At 45.4% G+C, this 16,473-nt stretch overlaps 1 protein-coding gene across 6 annotated transcripts in view; it reads right to left on the reverse strand.

Annotated features, from left to right (window-relative positions):
• The window catches only part of LOC105297282 (EF-hand calcium-binding domain-containing protein 4B), a 124,143-nt gene that overhangs the window by 49,204 nt on the left and 58,466 nt on the right, over window positions 1-16,473 (reverse strand). For all 6 annotated transcript variants that reach the window (XR_002782205.1, XR_002782206.1, XR_002782204.1 and 3 more), the window contains 3 exons: window positions 7,027-7,138; window positions 5,678-5,861; window positions 1,862-2,008 (listed from right to left, as the gene is read on the reverse strand). Coding sequence is in view for 3 of the 6 variants with exons in the window: in XM_011367871.2 (XP_011366173.1) it covers window positions 1,862-2,008; window positions 5,678-5,861; window positions 7,027-7,138 (443 nt within the window). In the remaining 3 variants the exon portion in view is untranslated. The remainder of the gene's footprint in view (window positions 1-1,861; window positions 2,009-5,677; window positions 5,862-7,026; window positions 7,139-16,473) is intronic.

The raw sequence follows: 16,473 nt of genomic DNA on the forward strand, positions 1-16,473 counted from the left end.
CCCCCATTTCTCAAATCCACACATAAAGCACTAGACACCTCGTTAAAAATGCAGATTCAGTAGGGCTTGGACAAGGTCTGAGATTCTGCATTCCTAAGAAGTTTCCAGGTGATACCAGTGCTGCTGGTCCATGGAACACACTTTAAGTAGCAAGGCTCTACACCATGCTGTCTGGAAGGGTAAAGAGATCTGTAAACTTCATCCATAAACTTATGATTATATCAAGGCTCAAACTCTGCATTTCAACACAGCAAATCATCTAAGACTGATAAACATTTTAAACAATAATAATAATTAGTATAATATTCATTGAATACTTATGTATCAGCACTTGTAATAATATATGTGAATGCTTACATATATTATCACAACTCTATGAGATGGATACTATTATCATCTCAATCTTACAGATAAGGAAGCTGAGACTCAAGAGGTTAAGTAATTTGGCCTAAGTCACACAGCTAGTAAATGGCAGAGCCAACATTCAAACTTGGCTCTGTCTGGTTCATAGCTTAATCAGGTAAAGACTACATAGAAGTGTACCCTCGATACTTCTGTCCTCTGAGCTTTGGGGGGCCTCTCCCAGAATACCTGTAACATTCCCTAGCCAAATCATGTTCTGTCCAGCACAACTTGTTCACAACTTTCTCATAACTCAGTGTCTTAAAGGTCCTGTTTTCCAGACCTGTGTATACCCAGTGGCCCTCAACAAGTTTTAAAGTTAATGTCGGGGAGGCACAGATGCAAAGGCGAGCAGGGTGATGTGTGGACAGTTGATCTACAAAGCCACATGGCGATCTCTTTTTAAATTAGGGGCTCACGTGCTTTCACTAAGGCCATGTCTGCACAGACTCTGAAATGCGGCCCCCAGGAGGCAGTGCCGGGGACCGGATGCCAGGAAGCATTCGCCCAGAGGGGTGTATGATCTGTGTCGGCACTGTGAAGGATTCCTATGGAATATGAGTGGATCTCTGGTAGGGACAAGAGTGTGTGGCAGGGGCATGGGGGAGGACCACTTTAGCATCTTCTGATCTCTACCCAAAACCAGCCTTGCATTTTGGCTGCACTTTCAAGATTATGAATTAATTACACCAGGTTTCACAACACACGAGCTGTTTGCTGGATTGTACATTCAGTGGCTCTGGACAAGCTCAGCACCCCAGTAGTGCACTCATTTCCACAGGCAGATGGGCATCACTACACTGTTCCCCTTCCCATAGGTGCCTGACTGCCTCCCATTAGATTCCTGAGCAGCTTCTTCAGCTGTTGGTGTTCACCTGGCCTGGTCTGTCTCCTCTAGGCAAAGCAAGAATCCTAGAAATCACTAGTTACCTGGAGAGATCCTAGGGGCAAAGATGGCAGCAGGAAAGATGTGAGGTTATGATGGGAGAGAGTGGTCAGGAGAGGGGAAAATTCAGTGGACCGAGGACCAGTCTGAAGTTGGGGGGTAGGTCCAGTATGCTGGGGCCTTCTTGTTTAGAGGTAGGTTTTCCGACTGGTCTCAGTTGCCAGGCTGTCTCCCTCTGAATCCTGGTTCTGCCACTTATGAGCTGTGTGTTCTGGGGCATGTCACTTAACCTTTCGGTCCCTCAGTTTCCTCATCTGTAAACATCAATAATAATAAGTACTCCAAATAAGCGAGTGTATCTAAAGTATTTAGAATAGTGCCTAGTGCATGGTGAGGGCCTAATAAATGTGAGTGAGGGCTTAAACACACACACACACACACACACACACACACACACACACACACACACACACACACACACGAAATGCCAGCTATGGGGCCAGCTGGTGATAAGGAGGTGCACTCCATGTTGTTTTTCGTACATATGTACAGAGAGCAACTGAAGGTACCCACTTTTTCAGGGCGCACTCCAGTTCGTTCTTCTCCTCATGAGCCTCTTGGAGCTGGGAGAAGATTCTGGCCAGGAAATCCTCGAAGTTGGACAGTAAGTGAGGTTCATCCTTCTTCAGCTGCAGCCAGAGTTGCTTGACATCACTTTCACTGCAAGAGGAAAAGGAATGTTAATGTGAGAGTGTGGAAACAGGGTTTTATGGGGATACAGAGGTTCCTAGATGTGAAAATGACAGCCGGAAACAATAGTATCATCATTATAATGATGACAGTAGCTAACATTTATCGAGTGCTTGTTGTATGCACATTAGCTCATTTTATCTTCACAGTAACTTATGAGGCAGGTGCTGCCATCACTCATTTACAGGTGAGGAAGCAGATGAAGAGAGATGAGGTGAGCTGTCTCAGACCACTCAGCTCGTAGATGATGGAGCCAAACTCAGGGCTGTCTGGTCCCATGTTGGCCTCTTCATCTGCCTCGCCTGACTGCTTCCACTCTCCCATCTTTCTCAATGGGCTGGTGGTGCTGAGCATGCACATCTCAGATGCCCAGAAGAAGAGAGGATGGGAGCCCAGAGCATGTGAGGAAAAATGCTGTGGAACTACAGGAGAGAGCTTGTCACCCGAGGAAGGATGGTCCTCACAGCTGAGAGGTAAAGACATGCCATCTGATGGATGGCAGAAAGCAAATGTCACTGTGAGGACTGAAAGAGAATACGCAGCACCCCACTGGGGCCTGGTGGCACCGGAAATGACTGACAGGTGAAAGGGAGGGAAGGAGCAAGTGTGAAAAATGTGTGTGCACACATGGAAAAACAAATAGAAAGTTGGGAGGGATGGAGCATGCAGAGAGACAAAGACACAGAGAGACATGCCCAGAGACTGCCCCACCCCTAAACAGGCACACAGGGCACATGTGTGCATGCACAGCAACAAAGACACCCAGGGTCATGCTGATCAGTGGGGAGGAATGGGGAGGTGGCACACACATTTCTGGAGAAACTCAATAATCTACAGCCAATGATCCCACTGAGCCGGAGAGCAATTTGATTTGCACCCCATTAAATTCAAAAGCCACTCTGATCTGAGGGTAGCTATTAGCAGAAACCCTCAAGATAAATAATAAAATCCTTTGTGCTTGTGCAACGAGCACTATATTTGAGGAACTTTCCTCAGAAGTGATATTTGATAATACTCTGTTAGCAACGTGCCTGGAACATAAATATTACTCTCTGAGAAGAGGTTGACTGAGAAATAAACCTACCTCTGGTTATTTATCTCATCAGCTATCTAATCGTCCCTCCTTCCCTCCTTCCTTCCCTTGCTCCATCTCATGCAAACATCCACCGGCTTATCTAGACCACCCATCCATCTACCCATTCACCCATCCATCCATCTATCCATCCATCCATCCATCCATCTATCCACTCACCCAACAGTAATTATATCCTGTTGAGAACCTAGCACTTAAGTAGATGACATGAAGGAATCTGGGAAACAAGAGAAGGGGAGGTAAGGAGCCTCTCTGTTTCCCGTAATAAGTTCCATTTTACCCACACAGAGCATGTTGTGGCTATCTACTTTATTGTATAGGCATAACGAAGATGGCACAAAAAGTTCAGAGGTAAAAGGTCTCAGGGAGATATCACAATGGCCTCCTGTCACTGTGGCAGTTTGCTCCTCTCATAAAGTAAATGCATTATAAAAATCAAGATCCACCTTGTTAGTCTAGAGCTATCTATTCACATCTGCCAGGTTCCTAATGGAGCCTGGCAGAGCCATCAGTTGGGCTAGAGCCTCCAGTGAGATTTGCAGACCCACCGGACCCTCTTCAAGTCTCTCTGAACCACTTAGTCATAGCTACATCACCTCCCCCCGAATTTCTGGAGAAGGGACAAGTCTTCCAACCCTTGATGAAAAATAAGTCAGGCCCATAAGCTGCAAAATTACTGAGCCAATCAGACCACCAAAAACATCGGGAGTCCAGATGTCCTGTCTATACCCAGAGTACTCCTCCCGGAAGGATATAAGAGTACAGGGCTAGAATGGATTCTGGGAACTCAATCTGTCCATCTCCCTGCTTCCAAGACAACAGAAAAACCACCTCTGTGAGTAAAGTTGTAGAGTCTTCACAGCCTCATCTATTTGCTTATCTGAGGTCCCACAGTAATGACCATTTCCCTCACGTTATAACTTAAGCCCACTCCTTTCTTGTTCAACTTCAATGAGGATGGAAATTGCTGGTCACCATCTTCCACATATTGAGTTGTGTAGACCACTCTTGAAACCTTCCCTAGAGCCTTCTCTTCTCCAGGATATTTGATACCGACTCGGTTCTGCACAGGCCTTTGACATAGGTCCTCAGAGTGACATCCGGTGAACTCTGATTTGGCAGCTCTGCCTGGCTGCCCTGGAAGTAATGGGCAGGTGGAGAGGCAGCTCTTTTTCATTACAGTCCCTTGGCTTGCCTACACTGCCCTCTCCTTCCCCCTTCTCCAGGATGAGGCTTCATGGAGTTACTGGCAGTGGTCACTGTGCTCTGGCCCCTTATCAGAGAAGCTGAGTCAGGTATCTAACTAATGTTCTTCCCATGTACCTGCACCCCCAGCACACCCACCTGCCCCACACCAGCTCTGCAGATCTGTGCCTACACCAGCCTCTTTTGAGGCCTGCAGCAGAGCTGCTGCCACTGCCAATGTGTCATTTTGTTTCCTGTTCAGAGCCTCCCACAGGGCTCTCTTCCTAGGCCTCCTGTCCCTTCCTTGACTGACAAGAGCTTTTGCCAGCTTTTGTCAACTCTGACACAGTCTATCAAATCATTCGCACAGTCTATCATTTGCTAAAAAATTCACAGAGCAACAGACCCTTTCTTTGGCCTGCATGTTGTGTACAGGCCCCTTATCTTTCGCTTCCTCTTTATCATCTTCCACCACGGAGTCTCCTCTTATCAAGCTCAGGACACATCAGCTCCAATCATGAGGCCAGTCTCACCCCTTATGAAACACACACCCAACCCAAGACCTAGAGAATCAAAAATGAAATGGCAAAAGGCAATGGGAAAAGGGGGCAGACTATTTTTTTTCAGGTCCCTGTCTGGTTTCCATTAGGCATACCATCACTTTTTTTTTTTTAATTTTTCTTATTTTATTTTTGATATCACTTTATTTCATTTTGTTTTAAATGTCAGGGATTAGATCTAGGTGTCTATTTCAAAATGCATTTTTCAAAAAAAAAAAAAGGGGGGGTATTATGTTTTCTTTGTAGTTCTAACCATCTAAAATTTTCAGCAGAGCTACTAATCACTCATGTGGTGGGCTGGTAAAAACTGGTTAATCTCCTGCTTTGGCTTCCAGACGGGGTTGGTTAGGCTCAGGGTTACAACATGCAAACACTTTCTATAGAGAGTGCTTTTGCCAAGAGCACGCCATGGTAGGGTGGCTCCAGTAGAGGTGGCAGTGCTGGTGAGCTGATAGTGAAGCCTTAGGCAAAACTCACTGAAAAACCTCAAGGCCTGGCATGGCCCTCCGATGTGTGAGCACTCCTTGCTGAGCTAAGGACTGTGCTGATAATGTATAGCAGGAAATGAGGGGAGTGGGAGGGAAGGGGGATAGGGCGATTCCCATGAAAAGAAGTGTAAAGGCAGAGACAGAGCCTTTCGACCATTACACACAGACAGGTCATTGCAAAGGGAAGGCTGTATGGAGTAAGTCTGGAGCCTGGGCCTGGCACTGAGGCTTAATGGATGTTAATGGTTGAATGGAGCAGATAAAGAGGTTGCACCTAGGCTGGGCTCCACCCCAAATCACTGTCATTACTTACTCTTCTAAAACCTTTTGTGCTCCAAGCTTGTCCATCAGCATCTGGAACTGGGCTTCCTCATCTTCATCCATGCCACCCAGTTCCTCTTCTCCTCTGGATTGATATACCTTCTCTTCCTGGAGCTGAGCCACCTGTTCACCCGCATCTTCCTGAGTTGGCTTATTCTGGCTGAAGAAGAAGTGACCTGGGAAATGCATGGCATAAGGGTCTGAATTAGGCAATACTCGCCCAGGAAGACCTTCACTTTCTCAGTTGCCAGGAATCATTTGAAGTTCACCTGAGAGGAGAAAAAGGGAAATCTTCCCATGGCAAAGATCCCTGGATGCCGTGTTTCTGATTTGGTGTCTTTCCTACTTCCAAGAGATACTGTTAGAGGTGCTAGAACCTGGGAAAGGCAGAGTGCGTGACAGGTACTATCATGGTGGTTCTTAATCCTTTAAAGTCAGGCTTAGAACTCATCTCTTCATTGATTTCTTCTCTAAACAATAAGACCTTTCCCTCCAACACACTCTAGTAGCCTGACTGCCTATGCTGCACGTTATCATCTAGCCATCCGTACTGCCAGCATTGCTGTATTTCACATTCACAAGTTACTTAACAGTTTCGGGTGCTCTTTTTCCATATTCATACTGCCTAGTAAGTAATACAGCAATCTGTCTTATCCTCCCTTGTCAATTATAAGTTCCTCAAGGTCAGGCAAGGCATCAGATACTTCTAAGTAAACTATACAACGCCTTGTATGAATTAGATGTGTGGCAGAACTTGCCTGTTGATATATCTGACCAGTATTTACTCTAATCAATACCGGATCAGTATGATTTGATGGCATATCTGGTTTCTTTGTCTTGTTCATGGATCTCAGTTCTCCTTCCTCCAGATTACCTTGAGAGTAACTGGTCTGTTCAAATCCTCTATAAATTCCTTTGATAGCTGCATCCCTTAACCAGGAAGACTCGGTCAGACCCAGTTGGAAGTGAGCCAGGCAGTCATCCCACTTTGTCGTCTACTCGTATCAAGGTAGAAATAAGGGGCTGTGAATCTCATCTCAGCTCCCCGTTTCATGCTAGGCCTTCTGCCAGAGCTTCCCTACATACCCCTGGCTATTCTTGGGTGGCAGAGGACTTGGCAGTGACAGGCAGTGACAGTGTGGTAAGCAATGAGAGAGCAGTACAGTAGTATAAGCAGCCAAGGAGGACATGTGAAAAGAGGCCCCCCAAATCCAGAGCCTGGAGACTTCAGGACAGGCAAGCTTGTGCTACAAGGACATTCAGATCTGGCAGGGCATGGGTGTATTTTATGTAGCTTTAGGTAGACCCACACCCTGGGGCCTAGCATCCATCAGAACTTACTAAAACCGGTGGTGAACTCCTCTGGGGTCAGAAAGCCATTGCCGTCAGCATCCAGGGCATCAAATACATCCTCCAGGTCCTCCAGGCTGAGTGGCAACTCCTTATGGAGCCTCTGAAAACAACCCAGACCACACTGGTAAACACTCTGATGACTATGGAGGGCTGACTGGGACTGCAGAGCCCCCTGCCAAAAAATGTCTAGTGTTGGCTCTGTCCTATGGAAGCGAGAAGCAAGCTTCTGAAGCCCACTTTACCATCCTTTCCTCCTTTGACTATTAGAACATCCACCCATTTACCGGGCGCTAGGCAATTTGTTAAGTGACTTATAAACAAACACGTATATATTTATTAATACATTTATATATATCATTTATATTTATAAATATATATTTGCATTTAATCCTCTGAGGTGGGCATGATTATTACCATTTCCTAGAGAAGTGTAAAGTTAAAGTACCTGTCTCAAGGTTGCCTAGCCAGTAGATGACATTGCCAGGAGTTAAATCCAGGTGAGACTCTAAAAACAATATGCTTTACAAGTATAAAGAACTGAAACTGCGCAGGGCTGAATCCCGTTGTAGGTAATTCCCACACAACATGGTGCTGTCGATTTAAATGAGGTAACAAATATAAAGAATATGGCCTGGTATGGAGAGAGAGCTAGAGTACCACTGATCCACCAAACTTGTTGAGCGAGCGGCAGGGCAGGTTTTGTGCCCAGTTTCTCCTGCTCTGCCAAGTCCCCTTTCCCCTGCCACGCTACCTCCCCTGCTGAGATGCAGGTGTGGGTCACACTCAGAAGCTTCCCTTATGAAGGCCATTCATGTCCCAGGGCCCCAGCACCACATTTGTAAGTTCATGTGTGGATTCTTTAGCTCCGAGGAGGTGCTGAATAAGCCCTCTTCTTCCCTCTGAGTGACCTGCACCTATCCCACTAGGCTGGCTCTCAACTACTCCCTGATAAGATGTTAAGGTATCGATCCCCCAAGGGTATTTGTGTTTTAAGGGGAACTGGACAAGACGGTTGGTGAGAAGGTATTAAATAAGCACTAGACCTGAGTCCTGGGCTGACTGGGACCACACAGTGAGGGAAGGGAAGAGACCAACTGATGAGGAGAAACTTGGCAGAGCTGCTAATGCCGCCCTCTGGCCTTCTACCTGATGTGTAGCGGCCCTGGGCCAAGGCTAATTTGCATAACTGAAGCGAGTATCCTCTTATACTCTAATAATCTAGGTCTCAAAATGAGGACTTCCCAAGGAGTTCATTGTATATCCCAGCTGACCCTTCTCCTCCCTTCCAGTTACCCAAGGGACAACTGCACAAAATTGCCGGTGTAGAAGTTACTGACAGCTAAAGATGATGAAAACAGGGCACAGGAAGAAGGTATATACCCATCTGAACAAAAAAAAAATGCTGGCAGGTGTGAAAGCCCATGACATAACGTGCAAGAACACTTGGCTTGATCCAACGGCAATCTGTTAGCTGATGAGCCATAAAGTTTAATTTGGCAGGTACGTGCATTAAGGGAGACCATGATGCATTACAAAGTGGGAAGACAGAATGACGTGGAAGCCATTTAGAAGAATTGAATTAAATATGAATGAGTTTTTTAATCTTAAAGAAAGAGGAATCAAAGTGTGCACGAAAATTCTAGAAGTGCATCTACTTCGCATACAGTAGATTTTCTGGCTTGCCAACAATCCACAAACCAGCTGTCTCAAAAGCCACAGGAAGAGAATAAGGAGAGAAGAGCAAGTCAATTTTGCAAGCAGGAAATTTATCAATTTCGCTGAAACAAAAGGCATCATGTCGGAGGTGGAGTGAAAACCCAAGTTCTTGTCCCACCCAGATTTTAGAACTTCTTTTTGAGAATATCCTCCTTTTCTCCCCACTCTCAGCCTAGAATTGCTGGACTTGATCTGAAATGTGATGTCTCACATTGTGCTAGGGCTAGAAATGGGCTGGAAGGAAACTGCAGAGGTCAGTGGGACTCTCAATTTGCCTTTGGCCCAAACCATCCCACACTTGGTACGCTTTGTCTTATTAGCGTGAAGCAAGAAAAGCTCAGTCATCCCCACACCTTAGGCACCACTCCTGCATCTAACCACACCTCTGATCACAAATCCTTCCCATTATCTAATCCCAGTCCTTGTCTTCATCTCAAAGCCAGTTTCCTCTTTCTGTCGTCAGTGAAGATGGGGAAAGCAATAGTATATCTTCCAAGCAATATTATATCTTACTCTTCATGCCCTGGCAAATCAGTACTGAGTGCTTCTTCAGCCTTCTCTACAAGCTGCACCATGCCAGACTTTTTAACCCCTCTTTATTGGCTTTACTTGAAAAATTCTTTAGTCTTAATAACTATATTTATCTTTCAGGGCCTGCAGAGCTATGTAAAACCAACTGGTTTTATTCTAGTCTTGTCCCCTGGGTACCTAGGGCTGTCTATAGACGAGATTATTCACCCCACTGTTTAAATAAACTGCAAGGCTGTGAGACTTGCATAGAGTCATAGCAGAGCCCAGAGCTGGGATAATGAACCACTTTCCCGTTCAGGAGTCCCACTATAGTCTGGCGGCGCTCCAATGTATTCATTCTATAACTCCCTATCTGCACAGCCCACACCTGCCCACCTACCATCTAAAGTCTATCTGGCCAACATCACTACCTACTCTCTCTCCAGAGATCCTGATTCACTTGTGGATCCTGTTTCATTTTCACTTTCAACTGGAAGGGCAGGCAAGAGAAAGAAGAAAAATAGAAGAAAGTCAGCTCGCCCTGTTCACACAGCCCACTGCCCAACCGCCTCTTTAGAATTCCATGGCTCCTTTAAACACTGGCCTCCCTCCACTGCCTTCAAGTTCACTGATTTTCTGCTTTACTCTCAGCTCTGGCACCACTTCCTCAGTAAGCCTCTGCAACCGCCATTTTATGCATGCTCCCCAAAATATATTTCTCTCATGTATAAATCTCATCTCAGTTTGTATTTTACATACCGCAGATTGACTCATTGATGAATGAATGTCTGCTACCTCAGTGGACTGGCACCTCTGAGAACAGGAACCCCACCCATTTTTCCTCACTAGTGTATTCCTAGGATCTAGCCCAGTGCTGACAAACATGGAGTAGGTATTTGTTAAATGACTGAATAAACAAATGAGCGACTAAGTAGTGATTACAGGGGATCCTGAACACCTATTTCCAGAATACTGGTCTAGGCTTCTGACCAGCACTACTGCTGATTCCCAGGCAAGGTCTTATAAACTGGCAATTTACCAGGACCTGGACCACAGTGCAACCCTGCAGCAGCATTACTGAGGGCTCAGGTTCCGAGAACCACGGGAAAATGCTGTCTTCCGTCGCACTCCAGCCAGACCCCCCTACTTTACTTTCCTGGTCACCAGACTGGTAACATGCCTCATGGAGCCTAAAGTGAATGTTTGCACAGTTTTAAACAGGTCCAAGGGAACATTCATTAAAGAGAAAACCAGAAGAGATCCATCTTTATGGCCAGAATTAAAATTTCCTTCTTTTCCCGTTCAGACTTCTGTCCAAGCACCCATCACCCTCTCTTCCCTGTAGTGTAGCTCAGCTTCCAGAACCCAATGTCTTCGGGGTGAGAATGTGAGGTCCTAGAGGCAGGAAATATCTTTTTTTCTGTCTTGTGCTTTGATATGTTTGGTTTGGGCTGATTGCTTGGTATAAACTGGGGTTTATCAAGATGTGTAGCGGCCCTGGGCCAAGGCTAATTTGCATAACTGAAGCGAGTATCCTCTTATACTCTAATAATCTAGGTCTCAAAATGAGGACTTCCCAAGGAGTTCATTGTATATCCCAGCTGACCCTTCTCCTCCCTTCCAGTTACCCAAGGGACAACTGCACAAAATTGCCGGTGTAGAAGTTACTGACAGCTAAAGATGATGAAAACAGGGCACAGGAAGAAGGTATATACCCATCTGAACAAAAAAAAAATGCTGGCAGGTGTGAAAGCCCATGACATAACGTGCAAGAACACTTGGCTTGATCCAACGGCAATCTGTTAGCTGATGAGCCATAAAGTTTAATTTGGCAGGTACGTGCATTAAGGGAGACCATGATGCATTACAAAGTGGGAAGACAGAATGACGTGGAAGCCATTTAGAAGAATTGAATTAAATATGAATGAGTTTTTTAATCTTAAAGAAAGAGGAATCAAAGTGTGCACGAAAATTCTAGAAGTGCATCTACTTCGCATACAGTAGAATTTCTGGCTTGCCAACAATCCACAAACCAGCTGTCTCAAAAGCCACAGGAAGAGAATAAGGAGAGAAGAGCAAGTCAATTTTGCAAGCAGGAAATTTATCAATTTCGCTGAAACAAAAGGCATCATGTCGGAGGTGGAGTGAAAACCCAAGTTCCTGTCCCACCCAGATTTTAGAACTTCTTTTTGAGAATATCCTCCTTTTCTCCCCACTCTCAGCCTAGAATTGCTGGACTTGATCTGAAATGTGATGTCTCACATTGTGCTAGGGCTAGAAATGGGCTGGAAGGAAACTGCAGAGGTCAGTGGGACTCTCAATTTGCCTTTGGCCCAAACCATCCCACACTTGGTACGCTTTGTCTTATTAGCGTGAAGCAAGAAAAGCTCAGTCATCCCCACACCTTAGGCACCACTCCTGCATCTAACCACACCTCTGATCACAAATCCTTCCCATTATCTAATCCCAGTCCTTGTCTTCATCTCAAAGCCAGTTTCCTCTTTCTGTCGTCAGTGAAGATGGGGAAAGCAATAGTATATCTTCCAAGCAATATTATATCTTACTCTTCATGCCCTGGCAAATCAGTACTGAGTGCTTCTTCAGCCTTCTCTACAAGCTGCACCATGCCAGACTTTTTAACCCCTCTTTATTGGCTTTACTTGAAAAATTCTTTAGTCTTAATAACTATATTTATCTTTCAGGGCCTGCAGAGCTATGTAAAACCAACTGGTTTTATTCTAGTCTTGTCCCCTGGGTACCTAGGGCTGTCTATAGACGAGATTATTCACCCCACTGTTTAAATAAACTGCAAGGCTGTGAGACTTGCATAGAGTCATAGCAGAGCCCAGAGCTGGGATAATGAACCACTTTCCCGTTCAGGAGTCCCACTATAGTCTGGCGGCGCTCCAATGTATTCATTCTATAACTCCCTATCTGCACAGCCCACACCTGCCCACCTACCATCTAAAGTCTATCTGGCCAACATCACTACCTACTCTCTCTCCAGAGATCCTGATTCACTTGTGGATCCTGTTTCATTTTCACTTTCAACTGGAAGGGCAGGCAAGAGAAAGAAGAAAAATAGAAGAAAGTCAGCTCGCCCTGTTCACACAGCCCACTGCCCAACCGCCTCTTTAGAATTCCATGGCTCCTTTAAACACTGGCCTCCCTCCACTGCCTTCAAGTTCACTGATTTTCTGCTTTACTCTCAGCTCTGGCACCACTTCCTCAGTAAGCCTCTGCAACCGCCATTTTATGCATGCTCCCCAAAATATATTTCTCTCATGTATAAATCTCATCTCAGTTTGTATTTTACATACCGCAGATTGACTCATTGATGAATGAATGTCTGCTACCTCAGTGGACTGGCACCTCTGAGAACAGGAACCCCACCCATTTTTCCTCACTAGTGTATTCCTAGGATCTAGCCCAGTGCTGACAAACATGGAGTAGGTATTTGTTAAATGACTGAATAAACAAATGAGCGACTAAGTAGTGATTACAGGGGATCCTGAACACCTATTTCCAGAATACTGGTCTAGGCTTCTGACCAGCACTACTGCTGATTCCCAGGCAAGGTCTTATAAACTGGCAATTTACCAGGACCTGGACCACAGTGCAACCCTGCAGCAGCATTACTGAGGGCTCAGGTTCCGAGAACCACGGGAAAATGCTGTCTTCCGTCGCACTCCAGCCAGACCCCCCCTACTTTACTTTCCTGGTCACCAGACTGGTAACATGCCTCATGGAGCCTAAAGTGAATGTTTGCACAGTTTTAAACAGGTCCAAGGGAACATTCATTAAAGAGAAAACCAGAAGAGATCCATCTTTATGGCCAGAATTAAAATTTCCTTCTTTTCCCGTTCAGACTTCTGTCCAAGCACCCATCACCCTCTCTTCCCTGTAGTGTAGCTCAGCTTCCAGAACCCAATGTCTTCGGGGTGAGAATGTGAGGTCCTAGAGGCAGGAAATATCTTTTTTTCTGTCTTGTGCTTTGATATGTTTGGTTTGGGCTGATTGCTTGGTATAAACTGGGGTTTATCAACCTCTGCACTATTGACATCTAAGAGTGGATAATTCTTTGTTGGAGGGGAAGGTAGGGGAGGGGCTTCCTGTGCATAATAGGATATTTAGCAACATCCCTGGACATTATCTAGTAGATATTCATAGCACCTTCCTCTCCAGTAATTTCAATCAAAAATGTCTCCAGACATTGCCAAATGTCCTCTAAGAGGCAAAATCGTCCTTACTCATGCAGACTGGATGCAAACAGAATAGCACCAGCTGGATACAAACGGAAGGACCCCTCTTCAGCAGAAATGCCCTTTCTTTATCTCCGAAGGACAAATGACTTGCACTTAAAATCACAGTATGATGGCACGGACACTTTAGAAAACAGTATGGCAGACCCTAGAAAAATTAAACACAGAATTATCATATGATCCAGCAATTTCACTTCTGGGTGTGTACCCAAAAGAATCGAAAGCAGGGACTTGAAGAATATTTGTACACCCATGTTCACAGCAGTATTATTCACACTCAAAGTGTGAAGCAACCCAAGTGTCCATCAGCTGGTAAATGGATAAACAAAATACGCTGAGTGAAATAAACCAGTCACAAAAGGCCAAATACTGTATGATTCCACTTATACTCATATAAGTGGAATCATACAGTACCTAGAGCAGTCAAATTCATAAACAGAAAGTAGAACGGTGGTTCTCGGGGCTGAGGGAGTGGGGCAGGGAGTTCGTGTTTTATAGTAAAGAGTTTCTATCTGCAAGATGAAAAGAGTTCTGGAGATGGAGGGTGGTGATGGCTGTACAACAATGTGAATGTAATTAATGCCACCAAACCACATACTGAAAAATGGTTAAGGTGGTAAATTTTATGTTATGTATATTTTACCACAATTTTTAAAAAGTCAGTGTGGAGGAAACCAGGACAAAGGGTACAAGTCCCTCCGACCCTGCACGCACACACACACAAGTGTGTTTATGGAGGGGATTCCAGGTAAATGCTCTACCTGCATATGCTCATTTATTCTCTTCTAATGCTACAAATACTTCACAGGTGAGGAATTATGGCATAGAGGGTGAAGAGACTTACACAAACTCACACTGCTAGTAAGTTACAGATTCAGGATCAAAATTCAAGTCAATTTACCACAAAAATCTTTAAAACTCTTCCTGGTAACCTAAATCAGGAATCAGCTAACTTTTTCTGTAAAGGGTCAGACAGTAAATTTTTGAGGCTTTTCAGGCCCTTTTGTCTTGGTCACAACTACTCTGTCTTTGGAGTGTGAAAGCCGCTGTGGGCAATATATAAAGGAATTAGCACACTGTGTTCCAATAAAACCTTATTTGCAAAAACACAAGTACACAAGATTTGGTTGGTTTGCCAACTCCTAGACGATTCTTAACACTTTGGGAGCATTGGTAGATAATCTTTTAAAATATCAGGGACAGAGGGTTTTTAAGACTCTAGGTTTCTTCAGAGAGAACTCCTGTCCATCCTGACCCCATCTCCCCTCCGTCTGCTGTAGGAATCCCTTCATGCCCTCTCTAGCCTGGCCTTCTCATGTCCCTCTGCCCCCCTGAAGCAGGACTGACTCTCACTCGGGGCCCTCAGCCCCACAACTCTGCCTCTCTAGGGCACTGCACCAGACTCCAATTCTGCCTGGAGTGACCCCATGGAACCCAGAGAGGTTCCTTGTGGAGGAGGGAATGAGGCCTGAGGGGCCATGGGTGGAGCTGAGGATTCTCAAACCTTTGCCTACACTCTGTTCGCACAGGTCAGAGTCCCCCATATGCCGTCACTGAGGCAGAATGTCTGCATGTGGAGCCCAAGTACAGGGCGACTGGCACATCAGCCCTTGGTGCAGCCCACTGTAGGTCCCTTCAGGTCCCTCCAGGGACCTCAAAGGAGAACAGCTTCTCCTGGCCCCTTTCCTTTCCTTTTGTGCTCCCAGCTCTATCAGGGTAGGCTGACTACCTCCTGCTCAGGGTCAGACCACTGCGGCAGTCTCCCCCACCTCTCAGATGACGGTGAAGTCCATATCACTCTCTGCAAATGGATTTTTGTTAATCAGGAGAAAGAATAAGAGCACTGAGGGAGGGCTTAACCCTCCCATTCCTTTTTCAAACAGACAGCAAGCTCTCTGTGGTTTTATTCCAACTCTGCTTCTCCACTGCCTCCTCCAGCCCCTAGGTTCTCCATTCCATATGGCCCATGGCTTCTCCTTCTTTGACAGCCATTCTCTGCTCTAAAGGGCCTTTCCTGGTGGCTGAGTTGTGAGGTGTGTGTGTGTGTGTGTGTGTGTGTGTGTGTGTGTGTGTGTGCCGATGGTGAGAAAAGTGGTGACCAGATCCAAGGAACTGGCCACCAACCAACCAAAGGGACCTGTGTGACCAACCCACAAAGGAGCTACGTATGAGAGTGACAAGCAATAGGTAGATGTCTGTAGGTTCTGCTCAGGAGAACCAAGGGGCACATGGGCTTTCCACAGAGAGCCCAAGATGACTGTTCTTTACTTATCTCTTTCTAGCCCATCTCTCTCCAGACAAGACCAGTGGAAGCGGCAGAGAGATGGTACTTAAATATTGTGTTTTGTTCTCTCTCTTGATAGCACTTTCTTAGAAGAATGGAAAATTTCAAATGCTTTGTTGTCCACAGGTACACAGAAACTTCAGAAAACTAAGGAGCTCATAGAAATAAGTGCCATGGACACACAAGCATCTGCTATATAGGATGTGCATCCTCTTTCCTCCTGCCTGAGTCAGGTGTAAGGAATGAGGGAGGAAGATTGAGGAGGGATGTAGCTGAGTCAGTATCTCTGGGACTTGATGTTTCTGGTTTCATTCTAAGTCAAATACAAATGATTTTTGCAACAATGTACACTTGACGGTTTAGAATCCCATGCATCTCCCTCCATTAAAGAGTGGGCTTCGATGAAGGTTAACTGGGAGCTATGCAGTGAGTTGTAGCATGCAGGTGGCCCTCACTAAATGTGATTTTCCTTTTCTTTCTTTCTAGAAGGAATAAGCAAAAGTGAAGGATGCCATTGAAACCACCACCCCTAACCACCATTAACACAGATCTGTGAATGGCAATTTTGAAGTTTGTAGACAGAGGTTTGTCAATAGTTTCCTCAAAACACACTGAACCTCACCTCCCATGTGAAGTGAGACTTTGTGAATGAGTTTCAGTGAC

The sequence above is a fragment of the Pteropus vampyrus genome, unplaced genomic scaffold (genome assembly GCF_000151845.1).
Source record: "Pteropus vampyrus isolate Shadow unplaced genomic scaffold, Pvam_2.0 Scaffold137, whole genome shotgun sequence".
Classification (NCBI taxonomy): domain Eukaryota; kingdom Metazoa; phylum Chordata; class Mammalia; order Chiroptera; family Pteropodidae; genus Pteropus; species Pteropus vampyrus.